The 24,120-nt window shown below is 39.3% G+C and overlaps 1 protein-coding gene across 11 annotated transcripts in view; it reads right to left on the bottom strand.

Annotated features, from left to right (window-relative positions):
* Window positions 1-24,120, bottom strand: part of LOC134354971 (CMP-N-acetylneuraminate-beta-1,4-galactoside alpha-2,3-sialyltransferase-like) — a 568,489-nt gene that overhangs the window by 284,118 nt on the left and 260,251 nt on the right. For 10 of the 11 annotated variants that reach the window (XR_010019938.1, XR_010019940.1, XR_010019939.1 and 7 more), the window contains 2 exons: window positions 10,837-10,876; window positions 5,179-5,286 (listed from right to left, as the gene is read on the bottom strand). Coding sequence is in view for 8 of the 11 variants with exons in the window: in XM_063064541.1 (XP_062920611.1) it covers window positions 5,179-5,286; window positions 10,837-10,876 (148 nt within the window). In the remaining 3 variants the exon portion in view is untranslated. The remainder of the gene's footprint in view (window positions 1-5,178; window positions 5,287-10,836; window positions 10,877-24,120) is intronic. The other variant, XM_063064549.1, reaches the window with a different exon arrangement.

Consider the following 24,120-nt stretch of genomic DNA (forward strand, 5'->3'; position numbering starts at 1 on the left):
TTATTTAAATCTATTTAGCCTGCTTTCTAACTGTGTGACTTTATGACAAAAACATTGACTTTCTTGCACTCAAATTCACCTACAATAAAGGTATATGTAGATGCCAATTAAATTTCAGTGATTTATGTATAACACCATCCAGATACTTCTGGATATAAATACGTTTCAGTTGTTCACCATTTCACAAACATTCCACCTGCTTTAACTGAAGTGAACCACCTCACATTTTTCCACATTACATTCCACTTGCCCATTCACTTTATGTCCATCTCCTCCAAAGCATCTCTGCACCTTCTTAACAATGAAGTCTGCCACCCAGCAAACTATATTTGTTTTCTCATCCAAAATACCGATGCAGGTGGTAAACAGCATGGGTTGCCGCACCAATCCCTGCCCAGTAGTTAGAGATTCCCAAACTGGAAATGCTGGAGGAACTCAGCAGGCAAGGCAGCATCTATGAAAAAGAGCACAGTCGATGCTTTGGGCCAAGGCCCTTCATCAGGACTGGAAAAAAAATGAGAAGTCAGCGTGAGAAGGTGGGGGGAGGGCAGGAAGAAACACAAGGTGATAGATGGAAGCAGGATGGGGGGAGGGAGGGTGAAGTAAAGAGCTAGAAAGCTGGTTGGTGAAAGAGATACAGGGCTGGAGAAGTAGGAACCTGACAGGAGAGGACAGAAGGCCATAGAAGAAAGAAAAGGGGGTGGAGCATCAGAGGGAGGTGGTGGGCAGGCAAGGAGATAAGGTGAGAGAGGGAAAAGGAAATGGGAAATGGTGGGGTGGGGGGGTGCCATTATCAGAAGTTTGAAAAATCGATCTTCGTGCCATCAGGTTGGAAGCTACCCAGACGGAATATAAGGCATTGCACCTCCAACCTGACTTGGGCCTCATCGCGACAGGAGAGGAGTCCATGGACTGACATGTTGGAATGGGAATGGGAAGTGGAATTAAAATGGGTGGCCACTGGGAGATCCCACTTTTTCTGGTGGACAGAGTGTAGGAGCTCAGCAAAGCGGTCTCCTAATCTACATCGACTCTCACTGATATACAGGAGGCCACACCGGGAGCACCAGATACAGTAGATGACCCCAAGAGACTCACAGGGGAAGTGTTGCCTCACCTGTAAGGACTATTTAGGACCCTGAATAGTAGTCAGGGAGGAGTTGTAGCACTTTTTCCGCTTGCAAGGATAAGTGCCAGGAGAGAGATCAGTGGGGAAGGACAAAGGGAGTCGCGTAGGGAGCGGTCCCTGCAGAAAACATAAAGTGGCAGGGGAGGAAAAGATGTGCTTGGTGGTAGGATCCAATCAGAGATCAATTATGTGCAGGACACAGAGGTTGGCAGGGTAGTAGGTGAAGACAAGAGGAACCCTCTCCCTGGTGGAGTAGCAGCAGTATGGGGTGAAGGCAGACATGTGTGAAATGGAAGAGATGCAGTTGAGGGCAGCACTGATGGTGGAGGTAGGGAAGCTGCTTTTTTTGAAGGAGGAGGACATCTCCTTCAATCTGGAATACAAAGCCTCATCCTGAGAGCAGAGCAGAGTGATTGCAAAAAAAGGATGGCGTTTTTACAAGTAATGGGGTGGGAAGAGATATAGTCCAGGTAGCTGTGAGAGTCGGAGGGTATATAATGGACGTCAGTTGATAAGCTGTCTCCAGAGATAGAGAGATTGAGAAATGGGGGGGAGGTGTTGGAAATGGACCAGGTAAATATGAGGGCAAAATAGAAGTTGGAGGCAAAGTTGATGAAGTCGACGAGCTCCGCATGGCTGCAGGAGGCAGCGCTATTGCAGTCATCAATGTAACGTAGGAAAAGTTGGGGAGTGATACCTGTGTAGGCCTGGAAAATAAAACTATTTCACATAGCCCACCCCATCAAGGATAGGGTTCCTCGTGTCCTTACCTACCACTCCACCAGCCTCTGTGTCCAGCACATAATTCTCCATAACTTCAACCATCTCCAATAGCGTCCCACCATCAAGCACACCTTTCTCTCCCCCCCCCCCTCCACTTTCTGCATTCTGCAGGGATCACTCCCTATGTGATTCCCTTGTCTATTCGTCCCTTCCCACTGATCTCTCTCCTGGCACTTATTTTTGCAAGTGGAACAAGTGCTACATCTGCCCCCACACCTCCTCCCTCACTGCCATCCAGGGCCCCAAACAGTCCTTCCAGGTGAGGTGACACTTCACCTGTGAGTCTTTTGGGGTTATCTACTGTGTCTGGTGTTCCTGGTGTGGCCTCCTGTATATGGGCGAGACCCAACATAGATTGGGAGCCCGTTTCACTGAGCACCCATGCTCCGTTGGCCAGAAAAGTGGCATCTCCCAGTGGCTACCCATTTTAATTCCACTTCCCATTCCAACATGTCAGTCCATGGCCTCCTCTACTGTCCAGATGAAGCCACACTCAGGTTGGAGGTACAACACCTTATATTCCATCTGGGTAGCTTCCAACCTGATGGCATGGACGTCAATTTCTCAAACTTCTGGTAATGGCACACCACCACACCCCCCCACCACCACCACCCGCCCCCCGCTCACCATTCCCATTCCCTTTTCCCTCTCTCACCTTATCTTCTTACCTGCCCATCACCTCCCTCCGGTGCTCCTCCCCTTTTCTTTCTTCCACGGCCTTCTGTCCTCTCCTATCAGATTCACACTTCTCCAGCCCTGTACCTTTTTCACCAATCAACTTCCCTGCTCTTTACTTCACCCCCCTCTCTCCCAGTTTCCTCTATCACCTTGTGTTTCTTCCTCCCCACCCCCACCTTCTCACTGACTCCTCATCTTTTTTTCTCCAGTCCTGATGAGGGATCTTGGCCTGAAACGTCGACTATACTCTTTTCCATAGATGCTGCCTGGCCTGCTGAGTTCCTCCAGCAATTTGTGTGTGCTTCTTGGATTTCCAGTATCTGCAGATTTTCTCTTGTTTGAAAGTGTCTAGTATCTGATCCCACCCAGTTTATTCCTACTCTGTCTTCTACCCGTTAATCAACCCTAAATACACACCAGTATATTACTCCTCACGTCCTCTAATTTTGTTTAATAATTTCATAGCCCCTTATCAACATGCTTCTGAAACTCCAAATAAACTAAATTCCTTTGTTCACCCTTATCTGTCCTACTACATACAAAGGAAAAAAACTCTCGTAACAAATTTGTCAAACATATTTTTTCTCTCAGAAAACTATGTTGCCTCTGCCTAATCCTATTATTATTTTTAAGTGTTCTGGTATTACTTCTTAAATAACCAAATCCATAGCCCCAACTGCTGATGTCAAGATATCTGGTCTATAGTTCCCTACTTCCTTCTTTCTTAAACGTTCTACAGGAACAATCTAGAACTTATGCTGGAAGATGACAATTCATGCATCTACTGTACCCGGAATTTATCAGCTTTAAGTTCCATTAATCCCTCCAAGACTATTCTTATTACAAATATTAATTCACTAATCTTTTCCTTCTCATGTATAATTTATGTCATTTGCAATATTATTCTTCCATTCTACTTTTTTTATTGTCAATTTCATGCTCCACTTTGCTAAAATATTAAAGTTTTTCCTGTCATTACGTGTACTGCTCTGTTTGGCAACATTATAAGCATTTCCCTTTGATCAAATATATTTAACTACTCTTTGCCATGGCTGGACCACCTTTCCTGTTAGGTTTTGCATGTTAAAGGGATAGATTTATTGTAAATAATCTATTAATTTTTAAAATGTTAACTATTGCTTACTTACTTTTAACATAGTTTTCCCATTCTTCCATACCTAACTTGTGCTTCATGGGTTCCTTGCTTGCTCTTATTTTTACATTAAAGACTCTAGTTTCAGATGGAACAAAACCAACTTCAAATATTCATAAAAATTATATTATACTCATTTACTCCTAAAGTCTGACCAATAATCAACAAAAATGATCATTCAAAACAAGGGCGAATTAGCAACTGGAATGTAGAGGGAGCTCCAGGATCCCCATCATCAATGAGTCCAACAAAAGAATGAGAGGCTAAACAGCTTGTAATCCTCACCAGCAGGAGACCCAGAACAGCAAGATCCAACCTGGTCTATTTCTTGGGTCCTCAGCAAAGGCCACAGATCATAAAATCAGAGTAAAAAATCAGTTCTTTAAAGGAATATATGGGTTGGCACAACATCGAGAGCCAAAGGGCCTGTACTGTACTGAAATATTCTAGTGTCTAGAATTAGCTATGCTTCTAGCCAAGATGCTTCAACAAAGCTACAAAGAAGAAACAACTAAATTAGGTGGAAAAGGGTTAAGATGTTTTCTGAATATAGATTAAAGTCCATTCTGATCAATTACTAACCTATCAGCCAGTCTTCAATTATCAGAAAAGTGAAAGGAGTAAGACACACACAATGATGGAAGAACTCAGCAACTCAGGCAACATTAATGGAAGGGAATAAACAGTCGATGTTTCTGGACAAGATGCTTCTTCAGTAATGCGTTTAAGACTCCCACCACGTGAAATGTTAGGCATTGAACAGAATTCAATAACTTCATCTTGACATTTGATGACTTGCCCATTAATAAAATTCTGCTCAGTTTAACCATGAATTTTTATTGAACCAGTCACAAAAGTACTTTAACTACACAGCAGGAGGTCAGAAGCCAGGCATAAGATAGAAAACATCTCTCCAAAGCCTTTCCTCTCCTCACAGGACATGTCCAATGTAGGATGAATTACGATCTGCTTGCCTCAGTGAACACAGCTCCAATAGTACTCAAGATTAGTACCATCCAGAACAAAGCAGATTGCTTGAAAGGCAATCACGTACATCACTTTAACTAGTCACCCCCTCCAACAAGGGCACACCCACAGTCACAAGATATACTATTTACAAGAGGCAATATAGCAGTTCATCAGGATCTCCTAAATTTGTGAACTCTACCTCTCCAAAGAAAAAGAGCAGTAATGTCTTTACCTCGCCAAATCACATCATCCTGACTTGGAAATATTGCGGTTACATCATCATCAGTGGGTGAAAACCGTTGAACTCCCTCTCAGACGTGCAAACTATGGCCATTCTAAATTTACATCCTAAACAATGATCTCTACACTGAGAGAATCTGTCTCCTGCATTGTTAGGAAATATAGTTATTCTCTACCTTTGGCGTACTGGGAGCTCACAACGTGTCCGTTGAGTTTCTGCACTTACCGTGTGTAGTTCAATGTGGGGAGGCAGGGAGAATAATGTCTGTCTTTCTGGGTATCAGCAAAGGTACAGCCATCTCCTCTGTTGTCCACTACTGATTTCTCCAGTTCCCTATGAGTTACCCACAAATTAAATTTTCAGAACTTACTAACAATAATGACATACTGTATAAGCACTGCTAAATCAAATTATCTATACTAAAACAGTTTGAATATTGTAATCACTTGTGTATACCTGTCGATATATGCAGCTTTCTGCAGATACCAGTCTGTTATGCTGTATACATAATGAAAAAAATATAACACTGCAGCCTGCTCTGCCATTTTAAGGCCATGTTTAATTCTCCATATATTCTTCTCCAATCTCCATAACCCCACATTCCCAAAATTCTATTGATCCCAGCCTTAAACTGAATGATTGAACATCCACAGCCCTCTGAGTAACGAGTTGAGACTTAAATGACTAAATTACTACCCTGAAATTAGGCTACCCAACTTATAAATTCAACAGCCCAAAGTAAAAGCCCCTTAGCATTTATTATCATTTTCTTCAGTTGCGCCATGAATTATGTAAAAACTCCAAGGGGTAATGCAAATTAGTTGTGCAGCTGATAAAAGTCAGGTGCATAATCAGGTGGCTGATCTATCTTTAACTGCGTCTAAATATTTGTTGAAGTAGCATTATCTGTTATTTATATAGCAGCTTTATGTAGAAAAGTGGCTCAAAGCGATTATTAGCCACTTAATCATTAAATGACACTTGAGACAAAGGAACACATTTAGAAAGAGTGGCAAAAGCTTGTCTATTTAGCAAGGTTGCAAAAGAAGCCAAGCAACGTGAAGAGCCAAGAGAATTAAGGAGGAAATCCGATGGAATTCTACCACATGAGACCTACAGGTTGAAGATTTACTTGCCAAAAGTTAACAGAGTGAGCATCTCAAACTGCTCCATTGCCTACTTTGACCGGTGTCTACACACAGAAAATTCAATCCAATGTATTGAAGTTTATCACTATCTTGTAAGAGGATGCTCATGCTTTGGCTGCCTTCAAAGGCTCCAAAGATCTATGTCCTTTATTCCATCACTTCCTTTAAACATCACAAAAATAGTTGTATTAAGACTTCAGCATTCATCTAAATCAGGATGCAAAACTGCCAAGCTTTATACAAATTAAAAAGCTACAGTGGATTTAGCCACTTCCAATTTATGAATAGCAATATTTGCATAGAGTTCTTAAACAGCTGTAATCCATTTATACCACACCCTTCTAAATAATATAAGATTTGAAATTCCATTATGGTCGCTAAAATCTGTTATCGGTTATCTAAATTCTCTAGGGAGCTCAAATGGTTCAACTGTCTCAATAAGGTAAAGTGCGAGCAACAGCGATCACATACCATAGCTGAAGACTATGCCAAGAGTCTGCCCTATCAAAATTCCATACACCATCATAAAGCACCAACAAAAATGTTGATCATTTAAACTATTCATTTAAGTCACTTTACTGAAAGAGACAGATGCCACGGCATTAATAAAATATTACAGTACAGAAGTCGAAAATGTTGAAACAATAACAGAAACATTGAAGTAAGGATGTCATTTACTGGTGCTTCCTCTGCCATGGCTGCTTTGTGACCTAGCCCCATGCACTTGCCTTCATTCCACAACCCTTGCTGAATGTTCAACAAGACTTCCATCTGCCAAGCATAGTTTACAAATTAACATCTCACATCAATTCTCAGCTGAGGAAGTGATTCAGACTTCCATAATGCAAAAATGGGTTTCTTTTCTTCAATTCTTAAAAGGCAGGCTGTATGATGGGGCCATCCACCACAGAAATTGCTTCTTCTATTTCTCACAATTTCTTTTAATAACATGATCACTGACTAAGCGAAATAATCAGTATGGAGTGCTGGAATACAAGAGAAGATATATCTGCACTTCCTTCTCTATTTGTTCAGTAACTTCTCACCATTATATGAAGGTAGACAAAATTATGAGGGGTACAACAGGGTAAATCCAAGCAGGCTTTTTCTACTGAGGTAGGATGAAACTCGAATTAGTGGTCATGGTTTAAGAATGATAGTGAAATAATTAAGGGGAACATATAACCACATAACCATTACAGCACGGAAACAGGCCATCTCGGCCCTTCTAGTCCTTGCCAAACTCTTACTCTCACCTAGTCCCACCAACCTGCACTCAGCCCATAACCCTCCATTCCTTTCCTGTCCATATAGCTGTCCAGTTTAACTTTAAACAACAACATCGAACCTGCCTCAACCACTTCTGCTGGAAGCTTGTTCCACACAGCTACCACTCTCTGAGTAAAGAAGCTCCCCCTCATGTTACCCCTAAACTTTTGCCCTTTAACTCTCAACTCATGTCCCCCACTCTCAATGGAAAAAGCCTATCCACGTCAACTCTATCTATCCCCCTCATAATTTTAAACACCTCTATCAAGTCCTCCCTCAACCTTCTACGCTCCAAAGAATAAAGACCCAGCTTGTTCAACCTTTCTCTGTAACTTAGGAGATGAAACCCAGGTAACATTCTAGTAAATCTTCTCTGTACATGAAGGGGATTTTCAGAGATCACTTCAAAGGATCTGTCCTGGGTCCAGCACATAACAGCCATTACAAAGAAGGCTCGACAGTGCCTCTACTTTCTTAGAAGTTTGCAAAGGTTCAGCATGTCATCTAAAACTCTGACAAACGTCTATAAATACATGGTGGAGAATAAATTGACTGGTAGCATCATGGTCTGGTATGGAAACACCAATGCCCTTGAACAGAAAAGCCTTCAAAAAGTAAAGGATATGGCCCAGTCCATCGCAAGCACTGAGCGCATCTTTAAGGAGTGCTACAGCAGGAAAGCAGCATCCATCCTAAATGACCCCTACCATCCAGGCCATGCTCTCTTCTCAAAAACACAAGATATTCTGCAGATGCTCTCTTCTCACTGCTGCCATCAAGAAAAAGGTATAGGAGCGTTAGTTACCACACCACTAGGTGTGGGAACAGTTATCATCCCTCAACCTTAACTTCACTAACCCCAACACTGAACTGCTTCCAAACCAATGAACACACTTTCACAGACTATACACTCAGGTTCTCGATATTTATTATTTATTTAATTATTCCCCCCCCAAAAAAAAACCCTTTTCTGTATTTGCATAATTTGTTGTCTTTTGGATCTTTGCTGTTTGTCCAGTTTTTCATTGATTCTATGCTTTTTATTGGTACTTGCTCTGAATGTCTGCAAGAAAATGAACCTTAACGGTGACAAAAATGTACTTTGGTTATAAATTTACTTTGAGCTTTTTCATAGAGGGTGATGAGAGTGCAGAAAGAGCTGCCAGTGGAAGTGGTGGATGCAGGTTTGATTTGAACATTCAAGAGAAATTTGGATAAGTACGTGGATGAGAGGAGTATGGAGGGCTACAGTCCGGGTGCAGGTAGATGGGTCCAGGCAGATTAATAGTTCGGCATGGACAAGATGGACCGAAGGGCCTATTTCTGCCTTGTAGTTTTCAATGACTTCAATGAATGAAAACAATTACTCAAACCAAGAAGAACTTGGGTACGTAGGACAACAAAATCTGGAGTGGGCAGCTGGAGCACATCAGGCAGTACAAATTTGACATTTTAACAGCTGTGATTGTACTCAGGGAGGAACATTTCCAGATTAATAAGAAAGAACACTGACACAAAATAAGCAGGCAAAGGCAATAAAGGTAAGTATATTAATCATGCACCTCACACAAACATCTGAGAAAATCATTAGAAGTTGCCTTGTCAGGGCTCCCTCACAGTTCATCAGATAAGTATATACCACAGGCAGAATAGCTTAAGAACGGCATGGCAGTGTAGTGGTTAGCACAATGCTTTACAGTACAGGCAACCTGGGTTCAATTCCCTCCACTGCCTTTAAGGAGTTCATATGTTCTTCCTGTGACCATGTGGGTTTCCTCTGGGTGCTCCAGTTTCCCTCCACAGACCAAAGACATACCTTTTGTTAGGTTACTTGGTCATTATAAATCAGGGGACTGCTGGGCAGCGTGGCTTGAAGGACCAGAAAGGCCTACTCCACACTGTATCTCAATAAATAAATAAATACAAACTCATGGTGAGCTAACAGTTCTCATTCAGAATTGAACAGTCAAGCTCATCGAAATAACCAGCAGCTGAAGGGGATAAAGAAGTTTAGGTAGACTTCTAGTTCCTGAATAATTGGCAGGTATTAACAGAAACAAGAGTAAAAGTAGTCTGTCTTCTGTTTTTGCCCATAGAAGTAGCAGCACCAAAGAGCCAACAGATTGGTGATGCCTCTGGGGTATTAGTGCTCGTGAGAGAAGCAAGGAAAAGACACAGAGAGACTGCAGTCGCTGGAAATCTGGAACACACACGAAGAATGCTCAAGGAACTCAGCAATGTTTATAGAGGGGAATGAACAGTCAATGTTTCAGGCCAAGACCCTTCATCAAGCTTGAAATGTCAGCTGTTCAATTCCTTCCAGAGATGCTGCTGACTTGCCGAGTTCCTCCAGCATTTTATGCATGTTGCTCCCTCTATTCCCTGCCTGTTCATCTACCTGTCTAAATAGCTTTTAAACATGGCAATTATATCTGTTTTCACCATCTTCAGTGGCAGTAATTTCCAGGACCTACCTCTCTCAGTATGAAAATAAACTTGTTCAGTGTATCTCCCTTAAGCTATCCCCCTCTCACCTCATACCTATGCCCTCTAGCATTGACATTTCCACCCTGGGAAAAAGAATCTGAATAAAGCAGTAACATGATGCAGGTGGAAATGAATGATTTTTGTGATGATTGAGTTTTAATATTTAAAGGACTTCATATTTGCAGGGTAAAACATTGGAGATATTCCCTGTGCTCCACCCTTTGTCTTCCCCATCTTCCCTACTACTTCTCTCTGCTTTCTCAGGTACACTGAAGAGTCTCAACCATGAAACGTTAGCTGTTTCTTTTTCCATTGATGGTGCCAGACCTATTGAAATTTTTCAGCAATTTCTGTTTTAATTACAAAAGCAGGAATTAGATGCCCTATTCAAAATAGGGGTCAAGGGGGCTCTTCTACAGTTCAGTGTTGCTTTATTTCATTATTAATACACTTTTTATCACCATTTTCTCTTTCATAACTTTGTATATATGCTCTGAGAATTTAAAGGGGAGGGGTTCAGCGCTGAAACTTTAAAATGCTTAAACCAAAAACTAAAAAGAGCCACTGAATGAACTGAACATGCATTTTGAATTTACCTCAGAATATTAAATGCAATCTTTTCTTCAATATAAAAACTGACTCCCCAGCTTGTTTATATTTTCTGTTCAATTTCATGGATTAAGTCGATTAAAGACCCTTAATCACCACATTAGCTATAAGGCCCTGTAAATACTAAACAATGAGAATACAGTAAACATTTTTGATTCACAATAGTGCAACCTGAAACATGTCACAGAAAATTCAACATGCATAATGTAACCACTAAATATTTTTTAGCTGCTGCTGAGGAAACGTAAAGTACAATTGCAGAATGTGTGTCTCCGGCACTTACTGTCGATGGATAAAGTACTCTGATCCGTCAGGATTTAGTACATAAAACATTACCAAGATCAATATATTTTAATTAAATAATGCTTACGTTCTGGAATCAAGCTTCAGAAATCCCAGTCGATCATATTCTAGAAAAATAGAAAAATCACGTAATTAAACAAACATATTTCCCTATCTGCTTACTGCAAGTTAGAATAATTTAGTAGCCTGATAGTGGTTTATTTAATTCAGAAACCATTTTCAGCTTCTCCCTAAGATTTCCAAACATTTCTAGGATCTTCAAAGAATTGTTTTCTTACTCAAATACTCAAAAAAAATTCATATACCACAATTCACATAAGACTGAAGGAATTTTTGGTTACATCAGTATTTACTACTGTAGCTGTATTGCCTAAAGACCCACATTGAATAATTCAGAAAGAGCCTCCATCATCAGATGCCTGAATGGCCCATGAATCTATGAACACTACCCCATTATTCCTTGCTTCTGAAACTACTTAATTCTGTAATTTATAACAACTCTTATGCTTTTGCATCATAGTGCTGCTGCTAAACAAACTTCACGTCATATAAGTCAGTTATAAAAATGGGCAGCAGAGTAGGGTAGCGGTTAGCACAATGTTTTATAGTACCAGCGACCTGGGTTCAATTCCCGCCGATGTCCGTAAGGAGTTTGTACATTCTCCCTATGACCCCATGGATTTCCTCTGGGTGTTCTGGTTTCCTACCACAGTGCAAAGATGTACCGGTTAATAGGTTAATTGGTTATTATAAATTGTTCAGGGGTCAGGCGAGGGTTAAATTGGGGCTTGCTAGATGGCGCAGTTCAAAAGGCCAGAAGGGCCTGTTCCACACTGTATCTCAATAAATAAATAATGCTGATTCTAAATCCTATTTTGATTCTGATTTTTGGACTCCGATATCAAGTTAACTATGAGGATAACATACACAACTTGTATAATATTTCTACCAGCAGTAGTTAATTCATCAAGCTAAATTTAAACAGGTCTTCTCTCATTTATACATCGGAACCTCCAAGTTCCATCTCCTAATCTGATCCATATTATCCTGAATAGTGGAACTTAACCATCTTTTTATATAACATCACCATTGTTCTAACACCATGAAACATTTTCTATACTTCTTTAGAGTCTCATAGAGTGCGACAGCTTATGTTTATTGTTCCAACAGTTCATCACTCTACATACAATACATTTCAAAAAGATAAAAGTATAGAAATGACTACACTAGGTTATGCAGACACTGGAAGTCTTGAGGAACACACACAAAATGCTAGAGGTACTCAGCAAGTCAAGCAGCATCTATGAAGAGGAATAAAAAATACATTTTGAGCCATGATCCTAAGTGAATGCAAAGGGCCACAGCAACATGTTGTGAAAGAAATAAAGCAACAAGTGTACCTGCAAAGAAAATGCTGACATTTCTCAATACTATAACTATTTGAGTCTGATACTAATAGAACATCTGTATTTGGACAGCATGTTGGTTAAACAAATCTTCAGTGCAGATGCTCAACAATATTCACACTCAGAAATAAAAGTAATAATGTTTATATAAATGAAGAAGAGAAATTTCAGGAGAAAGTTATGATATGAGAAGTTGGTAGCAGAGGTGTCATCACTGTTATTCCCCTGTGCTTGATACAGTACAAGTCGCAGCTTCCACATAAAGACACAGATTTTCCACCGATTTTAAGCCAATTGCCTGTTCTAGAAAGTTGCTGTTATCTAGATTGGATCTCAGGTGTATTGTTCCTCAGATAAGCCAGCTCCGAGCTGATTTAGTAAGGCTTTGTGCAGCACAAGGCCTTTTCAATCTGAACTGGTAAGCACTGCCACCAGAATTGCATTGAGAACCAGTTAAAACCTGCCCTCAGGGCTGTAGACCTATTTCACCGTGTCAATGCTTGATCGGACAACGTCTGACCAGCTTTCAAAGCTATCAAAGAGCTGGACTCTCAGGGGCATTCATAAACATTCCAAACAAAAAAAAACTTCAGAGACAAAGCACTTAAAAACAAGGAAGCATTTCAAAGCAAATATATTTGAAATAAATAAAAAGGAAGTGACTGTTCCTACATCTTATGCCCGAAAACATTCTTTCCAGTTGTATTCAATGAAGCACTAGACATGTGTCAGGGGTCAATGGACAGATTTTCCAGTCTGTGCTGGGACAGCTGTGGAAGCTTTACTCCCTGAATGACTTCAGCAGGAGTCTAAAAGCCAAACGCATTTGTCCCAGAAGCAGCTAACAGCTGTGTAGAAGTTCAGCTCCTCTACCTATTCTCAGGAGTCCCAAACTTCTACAGAGTTAAATAGGTAAAGGCCAGCGGCTCTGAATGGATCTGCCAGCTTTTAGTTGGGAGACCTTACCCAATGGGATTTATCTTAATGCAAAGCCTCCTTGCCAAAAAAATGTTATCATTTCCAGAGCAGTGTCTTTCATCCAAAATCAAGTACAAATGAGAAAAATGACTCTTCCTTTTAGAGGAAGTTTTAGAATAAAATAATTTACAAAATTCTCAAAGCTACAGGTTGGTGACACAAAACTCAGCTTTTCTCTGTGTTCCTTCATGACTTAAGTCTTTCCACTGACAAGAATACCAAGCTCAACAAGATTCAGAACAGTATATTGGCTGGGGGTTATCCTTGAGCATGAGCAAACCAAAAGGTGTGAAATCATCAGCCTCTTGTGTACACAAGTCCTCTGTACTTTTACACAGTCCCATTGCACAGTATCAGTGCTTGACTTTTCAAATAGTCCAATAACCTTTAAATATCAGACTTGATCCTGTAGATTCATTCTCAGAGGCCATGTAAACTTCAAATGCAATATGAAAATAATATGGCAGACTGTGCTATACCCACAGCTCTTCAATATGAACAGATCTTTATGCCTAGTTGTTGCAGTAGAGTAAGTCACAAGCATTGATTAGACCAAATATGGCCAAGACCTATGGCCCAACCCTGCCTGGAACATTCTGAAGGCCTTGAGGTAGCCTACTATCAAAGGCCTTTAAACTATCTTTTAAATATATCTGATTATCAAAGACCTTTAAAACACCACAGTAAGCTATTTTGCAGAGTTAGAGTTAGGAGCAGAATTAGGCCATTTTGCCCATCGAGTCTGCTCCGCCATTTGATTACGGATGATCCAATTTTCCTCTCTGCCCCAATAAGATCATAAGATATTAATTAGATTAAAAATATTAAAATCAAAAGCTTAAATACCCAAAACTGAAGAAAATTATTGTAAGACAAAAAATAAAGGAAAGTAACTAAGCTCTTGACATACAGTCTGCCCTCCTTATCCGCGAGTTCCACATGTGCGAATTCAACCAACCGCGAATCGAGAAAACCCAGAAGTGCTCTTCCAGCACTTGTTGCTTGAGCATGTACAGACTTTTTTTCTTGTCATTATTCCCGAAACAATGCAGTATAACAACTATTTTACATAGCATTTACATTGTATTAGGTATTATAAGTAATCTAGAGATGATTTAAAGTATACGGGAGGATGTGCGTAGGTTATCGTGGATCGGGATCGAAAAAAAATGGAAGTTCTCTTACTAAGTAAGTCAGAACAGGTACATCCGGTATTATTTAGCGTCAGTCAAACGTTTGTCTTAGTATATGGAATATATATTTTACCGTTCTATGCATATAAAATACTTAAGAAACGTATGTTTCAGCGCCAGGCTCAGGAACGGAAATTCCCAAGGTCGATCCAGTGACAGACCGCTCCCAAGTGTGCTCTCCATCCGTGCCGGGATGATATGGAGGATCAAAAACTCAAAAACCCAAAATCCAATAATTAAACCACTGCGTTGCTTAGTAATAATTGTAGCTTTAATCGGGCAGGGCCTTTCTCATTTTATCCTTTAAAATTGTTCCGATCGTTGGCCGACTGTAGCCTAACGCTTTTCCAATGACGTTTCACCTCTTTCTGATCGCTTTATTATTTCCACTTTATTTTCAATCGTGATCGTGATTATTTTCGTGAACAGTAATTTACAAGTAATTTTTGTTTACATAGAGGATGCTTAGGTGCTTTAAGTTAATTTCATCCAAAGGGTAGCATACTCAATACACAAAATTTAAAACAGCAGAGTATTTCATGGCATTGTTCTTTGTTGATACATGTTTTGATCTTATAATGTTTTTGCATGCCAAGTTGCTGGAAGTTCTGGTCGTTAGTAGCACAGCAGGGTACCGATCAATCAACAAAGTACCTCCAAAATCAGACTGAAAGGTTGGAAATAAAAACAAGAGAAGGTGTCACGAACTTAGAGTGGACAAGTACAGTATGTTTTTCCTTCAGTATCTTGTAAACCTGTCAAGGTGATACAGCACTACATTAATATCATAGAGCTCACATCATAGAAATTCTCTAATGAAGTCTTCCTGGGAAAACCTACCTCAAGTTTTCCCCAATATCTCAATTCTGATATATTCATTTCCATCACTAGAATGGTACCCTCTGATGAAAATAAATATTTTCTCTCTCTTAAGTACTTCCTATCAGTTGTTTGCTATCTTTGCGTAATTTTTTGGCATTTCTTTTTGAAATAATTTTCATTTTTTTCTCAACTTGCTCCACCTCAGAGAAATACAGATTTTTAAAAGGTCTTCAATCTGTGACTGATATTGTAAGTAATGAAAATGCCGTAGAGTACTCATAGAAATGTGAAGGACCATTTTACTCATTTTTATAAAATGCCTTTTTATATATATTTTTCATTTTGCTTGCTTCTTTTACTCAAAATAGAATTAATACTGTATGCAGTATGTTAATACTTGGAGCAAGAAAGACATTACACAAGGAAAAGGGTAATTTTCAATACTTTGCATGGTCTCCAACTATTTCCTTTTAAGTTATTCTAAACAAAATCTAAACAAAATCAAAATGTAATTAGAAATAGGAAAAGTTTTAAGATAGATTTAAGGGGAAGATTTATCATTGCTTTTGAAAATTACTTTCAGGATGAAATTCTCATTCCAATCAATATCTTATTAAAGTAAAAATACTGAGGAAATGCTGCTCTGTTACAGGGAGCATCTTTCAGATTAAGCTCCAGCATTGAAAGATCCCATGGTACTACTGTCAAGGAAAGGAGTTATCTCCAGTACCTTAGCAAATATTTATCTCTCAATCATAATTAAAATGATTATTCTATCTTTTTATGAATCTTGGGCACAAGTTAGGTGCAAGATTTCCGACAATATCGAACAGTGACTTCACTGGACCAGTGAGGTACTTCCACAAGTGTTTTGGAACATCCTTAAAAGGATACTGCAAATTCTTTCTAAATATTTTAGAGACTCAGCACTGGCATAGACACTGGGACAGCGTTATTTTTCTTTAAACCACTAGAATCCCTCATCAGATCACATTCAGTAAAATTCATACCAATCTCCCATCTCGCACCAACTTCCACCCACTACCAAACTTGGAAAATTTTGCAATGCAACAATACTGTTTATTTCCAAGATCACAATTTTGAAATTGCCCCGGGACACTGACAAAAGCAGAAACTTCAGAGTAATATTCTGATATATTTGAGATGATTAATTAAACTAGGGGCACTTATTGTCTTTGTCAATTTTATTTTTTGTATGAAAACCATTAGACCACACACGGAGGAAAAACAAAAAAAAAGCTCAGTCAGACAAAGTTACCTCCAGGCACTTTTAACTCTAGGAATAGTCGTACTAAACATATTAGCCCAAAAGTGTTTATACAAGGAGCTGTCACCACCTGGATCCAAGCGCTCTTTCCTGTTCCACACAGAGCAATCCTTGTGATATTTCTGTCAATCTCTTTAAAGGGAGTCACTCGGAACACTGACACATGATGACAATGCTCACTCAACATGTGATTACAGAAAAGTACCGTCAATTGGGACAGAAGAAATACTCATTCTACACAGAACACTGTACATCCCAAGGAAACAGAGGAGACATGCACACTAAAATGTGAGAGATAAAGTTTGTTTTGATAGTACCATCTGTAAAAGTAATACAATTTTTCTATTCATTAAAGTGTTAAGTGCTAAACTGCAGAACAAATAGTACCTACAATGTCAAAAAAAGTGAAAGGTAACATAAAATTACTCTCTCATGCTTTTATTCCCAATCTATACTAATATGCACCATAATGGAGAAAAGAGCCATCCAAAACTGCATGATCTTTAGAAAACAAGAATCTAATTTTGTTTTTTTTTATCAATTCATGAAAACCAAACCCATCAATCATCATCCTGAGGAAAATAGTAACTTATAATACTGAAAGATAAACTATTCTAACAAGCAATTTTTCTGTAAAATATCTTATGAATGAAGTAGTTACACTAATCTAAAGCCACTTAGATCTCATTTTCCTAAAATAAAAGTTGTTTTCTAATACTTTAATTCAAATATAAAATGCATTAAAATGATCAAATATTACACTACTTACTGTAACCCTTATACACCAATTCCATTGACAAATTGACTTTTGGGAAATACATCAATGGAGAAATAACAATGGTGGAAGATGAAGCTGGAGGCCTTTTGTAGGAATATTGCACTGATCAGTGTCAATGGTATCTGATATAAATAATGCATCACTCACAAACTGATGTGTATGTATATGATGGTCATGATATTAATAACTTCATGATTCTGGGATAGGTTTGATGGACCAGCTCGTCATTTTATGTACAAATGATCACGAGGAAGAACCTAGTCCCAATTGTCATTATATGCATGCACCATAGAATAACTCTGATTACTCTATTTTACAGGTAAAATAATAAGTAAATTCTAATCACCTCACTTCAGTTGTGCTCAATCTCACCTGATGAGTAATAAATTCTCTAACTTCCGCTAAGGCCCCACCTCCCCCTCGTACCCCATCTGTTACTTATTTTTATGCACACATTCTTTCTCTCACTCTCCTTTTTCTCCCTTTGTCCCTCGGAATATACCTCTTGCCCATCCTCTGGGTCCCCCCACCCCCTTGTCTTTCTTCCCAGACCTCCTGTCCCATGATCCTCTCGTATCCCCTTTTGCCAATCACCTGTCCAGCTCTCGGCTCTATCCCTCCCCCTCCTGTCTTCTCCTATCATTTTGCATCTCCCCCTCCCCCTCCAACTTTCAAATCCCTTACTCACTCTTCCTTCAGTTAGTCCTGACGAAGGGTCTCGGCCTGAAACGTCGACTGTACCTCTTCCTAGAGATGCTGCCTGGCCTGCTACGTTCACCAGCAACTTTGATGTGTGTTGGTTGAGTAATAAATTATAGCTATTTTCCCCACTGCCATTTCCAAACTTAATGATGCTGGTACTGAATACTGGAAGATAGAAATGAGGAACTTAGCAACAAATGACCAAAAAGGTATCATCACAAAATGGTCCACTGAAGGAGAATTAGGTTTTTAAAAACTGGATGTAAAGAGTGTTAGCCTAGAAATTCCTTCCCAGAATGCAGAAAACAGAACCTCAGCAATGATGACATGGGTTCCATCCAGCACAAGTAAAACAGCCACTAGATTCAGGTCTCTTGAGAGTCTAGCAAAAGATTCAATTGACTTCCACACAGAGTTTTAGTTATGATTAAAAAATATTGTTACAGCATAAAACTCACAAAATAGCATCAATGTTAGTGCAATATAATTTTCAGCTACAATGGCTTGAAAAACACCAATTTTCATTTACCCAACATTTCTACTTAAACCAAAGTACTTACAAAACTTAGATTCAAAATGAATGTTGCATGGCTATAACGCTGCACTCTACAGCCTCATTACTTTTAATCCAAGTTGCTCACATTTAAGACTGAGCCTCCCTTACAACTTCAATCACTTTACCACATCCTGATTGTCTTCCAGTGGGTATCTACATACACGTGATACTTCATATGCCAGATGGTTTAAAGGTGGCCCGTAATCATCAGTGACAAGGCAGAGAACTGAGTGAACCATGTGGCAAGAGATATAGGAGGCTATATGGCCCTTAACCAACAAGATTTTACAGGAACCCAGTTTCATTGCTGAGCATGTCTACTGACTTTGCCAATTTGATTGCAAAAAGATATCTTAATAACATTAGGAAACTGGTTTCCTAATCAAGGCCATTATCTGTGATTATCACATGGTGAGCACAAGTCAAATTCTGCTGCTTGCAATCTTGTTTAAAACTGCAACAGGGTTTTATTTTTGGAGATATCCAAAGGTATCTTACAAGAAAATTTGGACCTTTCTTAAAAAAAAGTACTAATATTACAATACAATGGACCTTATTAACGATGATTTTACCTTGAAATCAGAGATAACAATAGCCCAAATTATAAAAAAGATGGACAATAAGTTTCCCCATTTATCTTACAGGTCTCATAACTTTACTGAAACTATGTATAGGTCATGATACAAAAAAGTCAACACCTTCTAGAAATGGTGAATTTTAATATGCAGAGCATTTTTTTTATTACCTAGACATATGGCAGATATGTGATCCACAGTATTGAATTACGAAAGCAAACAAAGCCACACACAGCCACATAGTGCTCGTTATGCCATCCAATATCAAGAATTATTTCTTTTCTATTTTATTTGCACAAGTTTATCCTACATTTCAAAGTTGTCATAACAGTGCACAGTATCTACAGCCCACAGTAAAGGGCTGTCAAAATCCACAGTATTGAATTACTCAACCAAAAAGTGAAATAGAATTAATTAGATTGTACTTAGGTACAAGGTATAACAAGGATATTATAAACCTGTCTGGGGTAATAAATAATAAATAATAATAAAATAATAAAAAGAATTATTTGGGCCTTTCTTGCAGACCTCTTTTGCAACGACAACATCTCCAGGATGTGGATTCATACATTCAATTCTTTCTGCTGGGGTTCAGCCTCTACTATACTAGTATTAAAAATAAGACCAAAGCTAAAAGCTATAAAAGCACCAGGGAACTCCATTGAAGTAATTAAAGATAAGAAATATGGTCCAAAGATAGGGATGTAAAATCATAATAACTTTATGGTATACCAAATGTTAAATAAAAGAAAGTGGACCAAAATAGGTGATATAGTTCTTCATATTTGAATTATGTTGTTCACAGACTAAAGTCAACTGCAACAATTCTGAAGTTATATGGATCTGCAGGAAATGGAAGGATATGAATCATGTGCAGGCTGAAGGAATTAGTTTAATTAAGCATCATTAGCTTAATTAGTTCAGCACAACATCATGGGCCAAAGTGACTATTCTTCTGTTGCACTGCTCCTGTAAATCAGGTTGATGAAATGAGATGGGATGGGAGATTGTGGAATTGCAAAATTATCTCAATGGGTAGACTTCAATGAAAGTACCAGAAAGCATGGGGGGAAAATCCAATCTAAGAAAATGAATCTGCTTTGGATAACGTGTAAGAACACTGTTTATTGAAGGGGTAGCAAGGAGCTGTCGTACTGGAACCCCTAATCATTTCAGAAGAATGATTTAGAACCAATACTTTTTTGACACATTGTCTAAAAGGAAACTAAAAGGGACAGTGATTGTTATGCCATTAATTCTTGAAACCATGAAAGGATTAAAAAAAGTAGCATTCTTGCTGAACAATAGTCACAAAATGAAGTTTCTCATGCTGAGTAAGTATGACACTTGAGACTATGGCTGGTTTAAAGTTTAAGAGGAGAGAGTTAAAGTAAACTAATCTGGGAAAGTTGTTCAACAGACCAAAGACAATTGCTCTTTGAAGTTTTGAAGATACACAGAGAAGATAGGGGACACGTCATTGTGGTCAATTACTGGACTAGTGATATAGACACATGGATTAATAAACAGAGGGCAAATTTAAATCCTACTGTATTTAAATTCAGTTAATGAAGTAATTAATTGATGGCCATTAAATTGCAGTTGTAATAATTAAGTTCATTATCATTCAGAAAAGTAAATCTGCCATTCTGGTCTAATCAGTTTCTAAATCTACTGCAACACACATCAAAGTTGCTGGTGAACGCAGCAGGCCAGGCAGCATCTCTAGGAAGAGGTACAGTCGACGTTTCAGGCCGAGACCCTTGGCTCAGTTTACTCACAACTGCCCTCTGAAATCACCAAGCATGCCAGATTTCTCAAAACCAACAAAATCACAAGAAGAATAAAACCAGCCTGCCAACCAGCATCAACCTAAGCACTAAAACTAATAAAAATCTGCGAGTACCTTCACAAAAATAACTACAGCAATACAAGACACTTACCTACCATCTCCTTCAGGGAAAATGAAGAGATGGACAAAAATGACTGACGCCATAAAATAAATTAAAATAAATCAAAATAAATCATTACTACAAATTTAAGAATCATCTTTATGAAATTTTGCACAAAACTAATTCCTTCAATGGTGTTCAAAGTAGCATTTAATAACCCTTCCAAACCAATTCCTTCCTCCAGTGTCAATGAAGACAAAACTGTTAATATATCTAAATAACCTTAAAAACATGTAAGTCTATTTCACAACAAACATTCAGTCAAGTTTTTTTCAAGAGGTCCCAGAAGCCAAATAGATCTCCCAAAATCTAATTCACTCTCACATGAGAAATTATTTTTACAACTTCAACACCAACCCAAGTCTTGTAGACTTTAAAACAGTAAACCTGATTTTTGTTATACCAGCAAAAAAATGATTATTTAAGATAGTAACAATTTATTTTTCTCAACTAAGGAGATAAGCAAATTGACAAAATATAGCCAACTGCTTTACAGCTGAGCAAGTAGTTTTATTGGGATCACAGGATTTATGCACATAGACTATGACTCAAATACTTCTAAAGTTATCTTTTAAAATGGTAGTATTTTATGTGGATGTGTTAATCTTTATAAAAGGCTTTAAAATACTAATCCCATAATTATAAAAATAGCGGACAAGCTCTCCTCTACAATCGCTCTGAGCACCAGTGCCCCACAAGGCTGTGTACTCAGCCCCCTGCTGTACTCACTGTACACCCAAGATTGTGTAGCCAAGTTTCCATCAAACTCAATATACAAGTTTGCTGATGACACAACAATTGTAGGCCGTATCTCGGGTAATGATGAGTTTGAGTACAGAGAGGTGTTACGAGAATACACATAAAATTAAGATGTTTGCTGGCCTGGGCTAGCATCAGTGGCATCAGCAGTTGATCTGCCACCTACCCTCAGGGGAAGGAGAGATAAGGAACAATGGAGCAGCGTCTGGAGATGTGTAATGGAGGGACGTGGGAGAGGGAGCTGTCTGGAGCGGCTCCCCCTTTGAACCCTGAACTGTTTGAAGTGATGGACAGGCGATACCCCAGCAGGGGGATAAAAAGGGGACAGGTTCGCTAAGACAGGACACACGCCACCCGAGGTAACGAGACCCTGGAAGCGGTGCGCCTCTCACGAGTGGGTGAGAAGCATCAGACAACGACAAGGGTGGAAAGGTACGATCAGCGGGAACCCGGTGTGTGTCCGCCCTTGCCTGGGTGCCGGGTTCACTGCAGAGGATCGACCGCATCTGGAGGAGGGGTCACAGTCGGTGACCTCAGGTGACATCACCAAGGACCCGCCCAAAAGCTGTTTGTGAGCCATTTCGCTGGTCTGTGAGTGAAGCTGTTCTGAATGATCAGTTGTTCCTATTTTATGTCTCTCTTCCCCCACCTTGTCCATCGCCATGGCAACGATTACTGCGAACTGAACTACTAACTGGACTGAACTTTGAGTCATTTTGAAATTGGTCATTTACCCCTAGACAACGATAGAGCTTGATTGATGCTGTTATCTTAATTCTGTGCACATGTGCGTTTATCATCGCTGAACTGTTGCATTTATTATCCTTTCGATTAATGTGTTGCTTGTTTCTTTAATAAAACTTTCTTAGTTCTAGTACTCCAGACTCCAACTGAGTGATCCATTTCTGCTGGTTTGGCAACCCAGTTACGGGGTACGTAACATAGGAAATTAAGAACTTGGTGGCATGGTGTGAAGACAATAACCTATCCCTCAACGTCAGCAAGACTAAGGAATTGGTTGTTGACTTCAGAAGGACCCAATTTACATCGGTGGTGCGCAAGTGGAACAGGTCAAAAGCTTTAAGTTCCCCAGGGTCAATATCACAAATCACCTGACTTGGTCCAACCAAGCAGAGTCCACTGCCAAGAAGGCCCACCAGCGCCTTTACTTCCTGAGAAAACTAAAGAAATTTGGCCTGGTCCCTAAAACCCTCACTAAGTTTTATAGATGCACCGTAGAAAGCATTCTTTTAGGGCGCATCACAACCTGGTATGGAAGTTGTCCCGTCCAGGACCGAAAGAAGCTGCAGAAGATCGTGAACACAGCGCAGCACATCACACAAACCAATCTTCCGTCCGTGAACTCACTTTACACCGCACACTGTCAGAGCAGTGCTGCCAGGATAATCAAGGACACAACCCACCCAGCTAACACACTTTTCGTCCTTCTTCCCTCCGGAGAAGGTTCAGGAGCTTGAAGACTCGTACAGCCAGATTTGGGAACAGCTTCTTCCAACTGTGATCTGCTGAACGGATCCTGACCCGGATCTGGGCCGTACCCTCCAAATATCTGGACCTGCCTCTCGGTTTTTCTACACTACTTTGCTTCCCATTTTTCTATTTTCTAATTATGATTTATAATTCAATTTTTTAATATTTACTAATTTTAACTATTTTTAATATTTTTAATATTTAATATTTGTAATCCAGGAAGTGTGAAGCGCAGAATCAAATATCGCTGTGATGATTGTACATTCTAGTACAAACTGTTTGGTGACACTAAAGTATAAAGTAAAGTAATTTAGTTTCTCTTGTTTGCCATTTGTAAGAATCCTTTACATGTGATTGTGATAAACTATCCTGACAACAGTACTTTTGTTACACACTAGTGTCACTTTGATGCTGGTAGACAGCTACCCAACGTTAGGACAGAGGGGAAAAATAACCTTGGATCCAATCCCTGCAGGCAAAATTTGCCACTTTAACAGCTGCTGTGAAATCTGGACCTTGTCTCTCCTATCCTATGGTTAGTTGAACAAATTAAAAGTTATTTTATAGGCTGAATTAAATTTTGTCTTTTCATTATTCTTAAGACCATATCTCTACCTTCTCTAAAAATATTACAATTCAAATTACAACACATTACAATAGTGGTGTGCAGAAAAGCATCTCTGAACATACAACACTTTGAACCTCGAAGTGACCATAGCAGCAGAAGACCACACCAGGTTCCACTCCTGTACCTAAAAAAGTGGTCACTGAGTATATGCTCTAAGCTGTGGTGTACAGAAAACTAACATTCGTCTAATTTCCACCATAGGAGATACAATGATACCCACAGA

This window comes from Mobula hypostoma, chromosome 12 (genome assembly GCF_963921235.1).
Source record: "Mobula hypostoma chromosome 12, sMobHyp1.1, whole genome shotgun sequence".
Lineage (NCBI taxonomy): Eukaryota > Metazoa > Chordata > Chondrichthyes > Myliobatiformes > Myliobatidae > Mobula > Mobula hypostoma.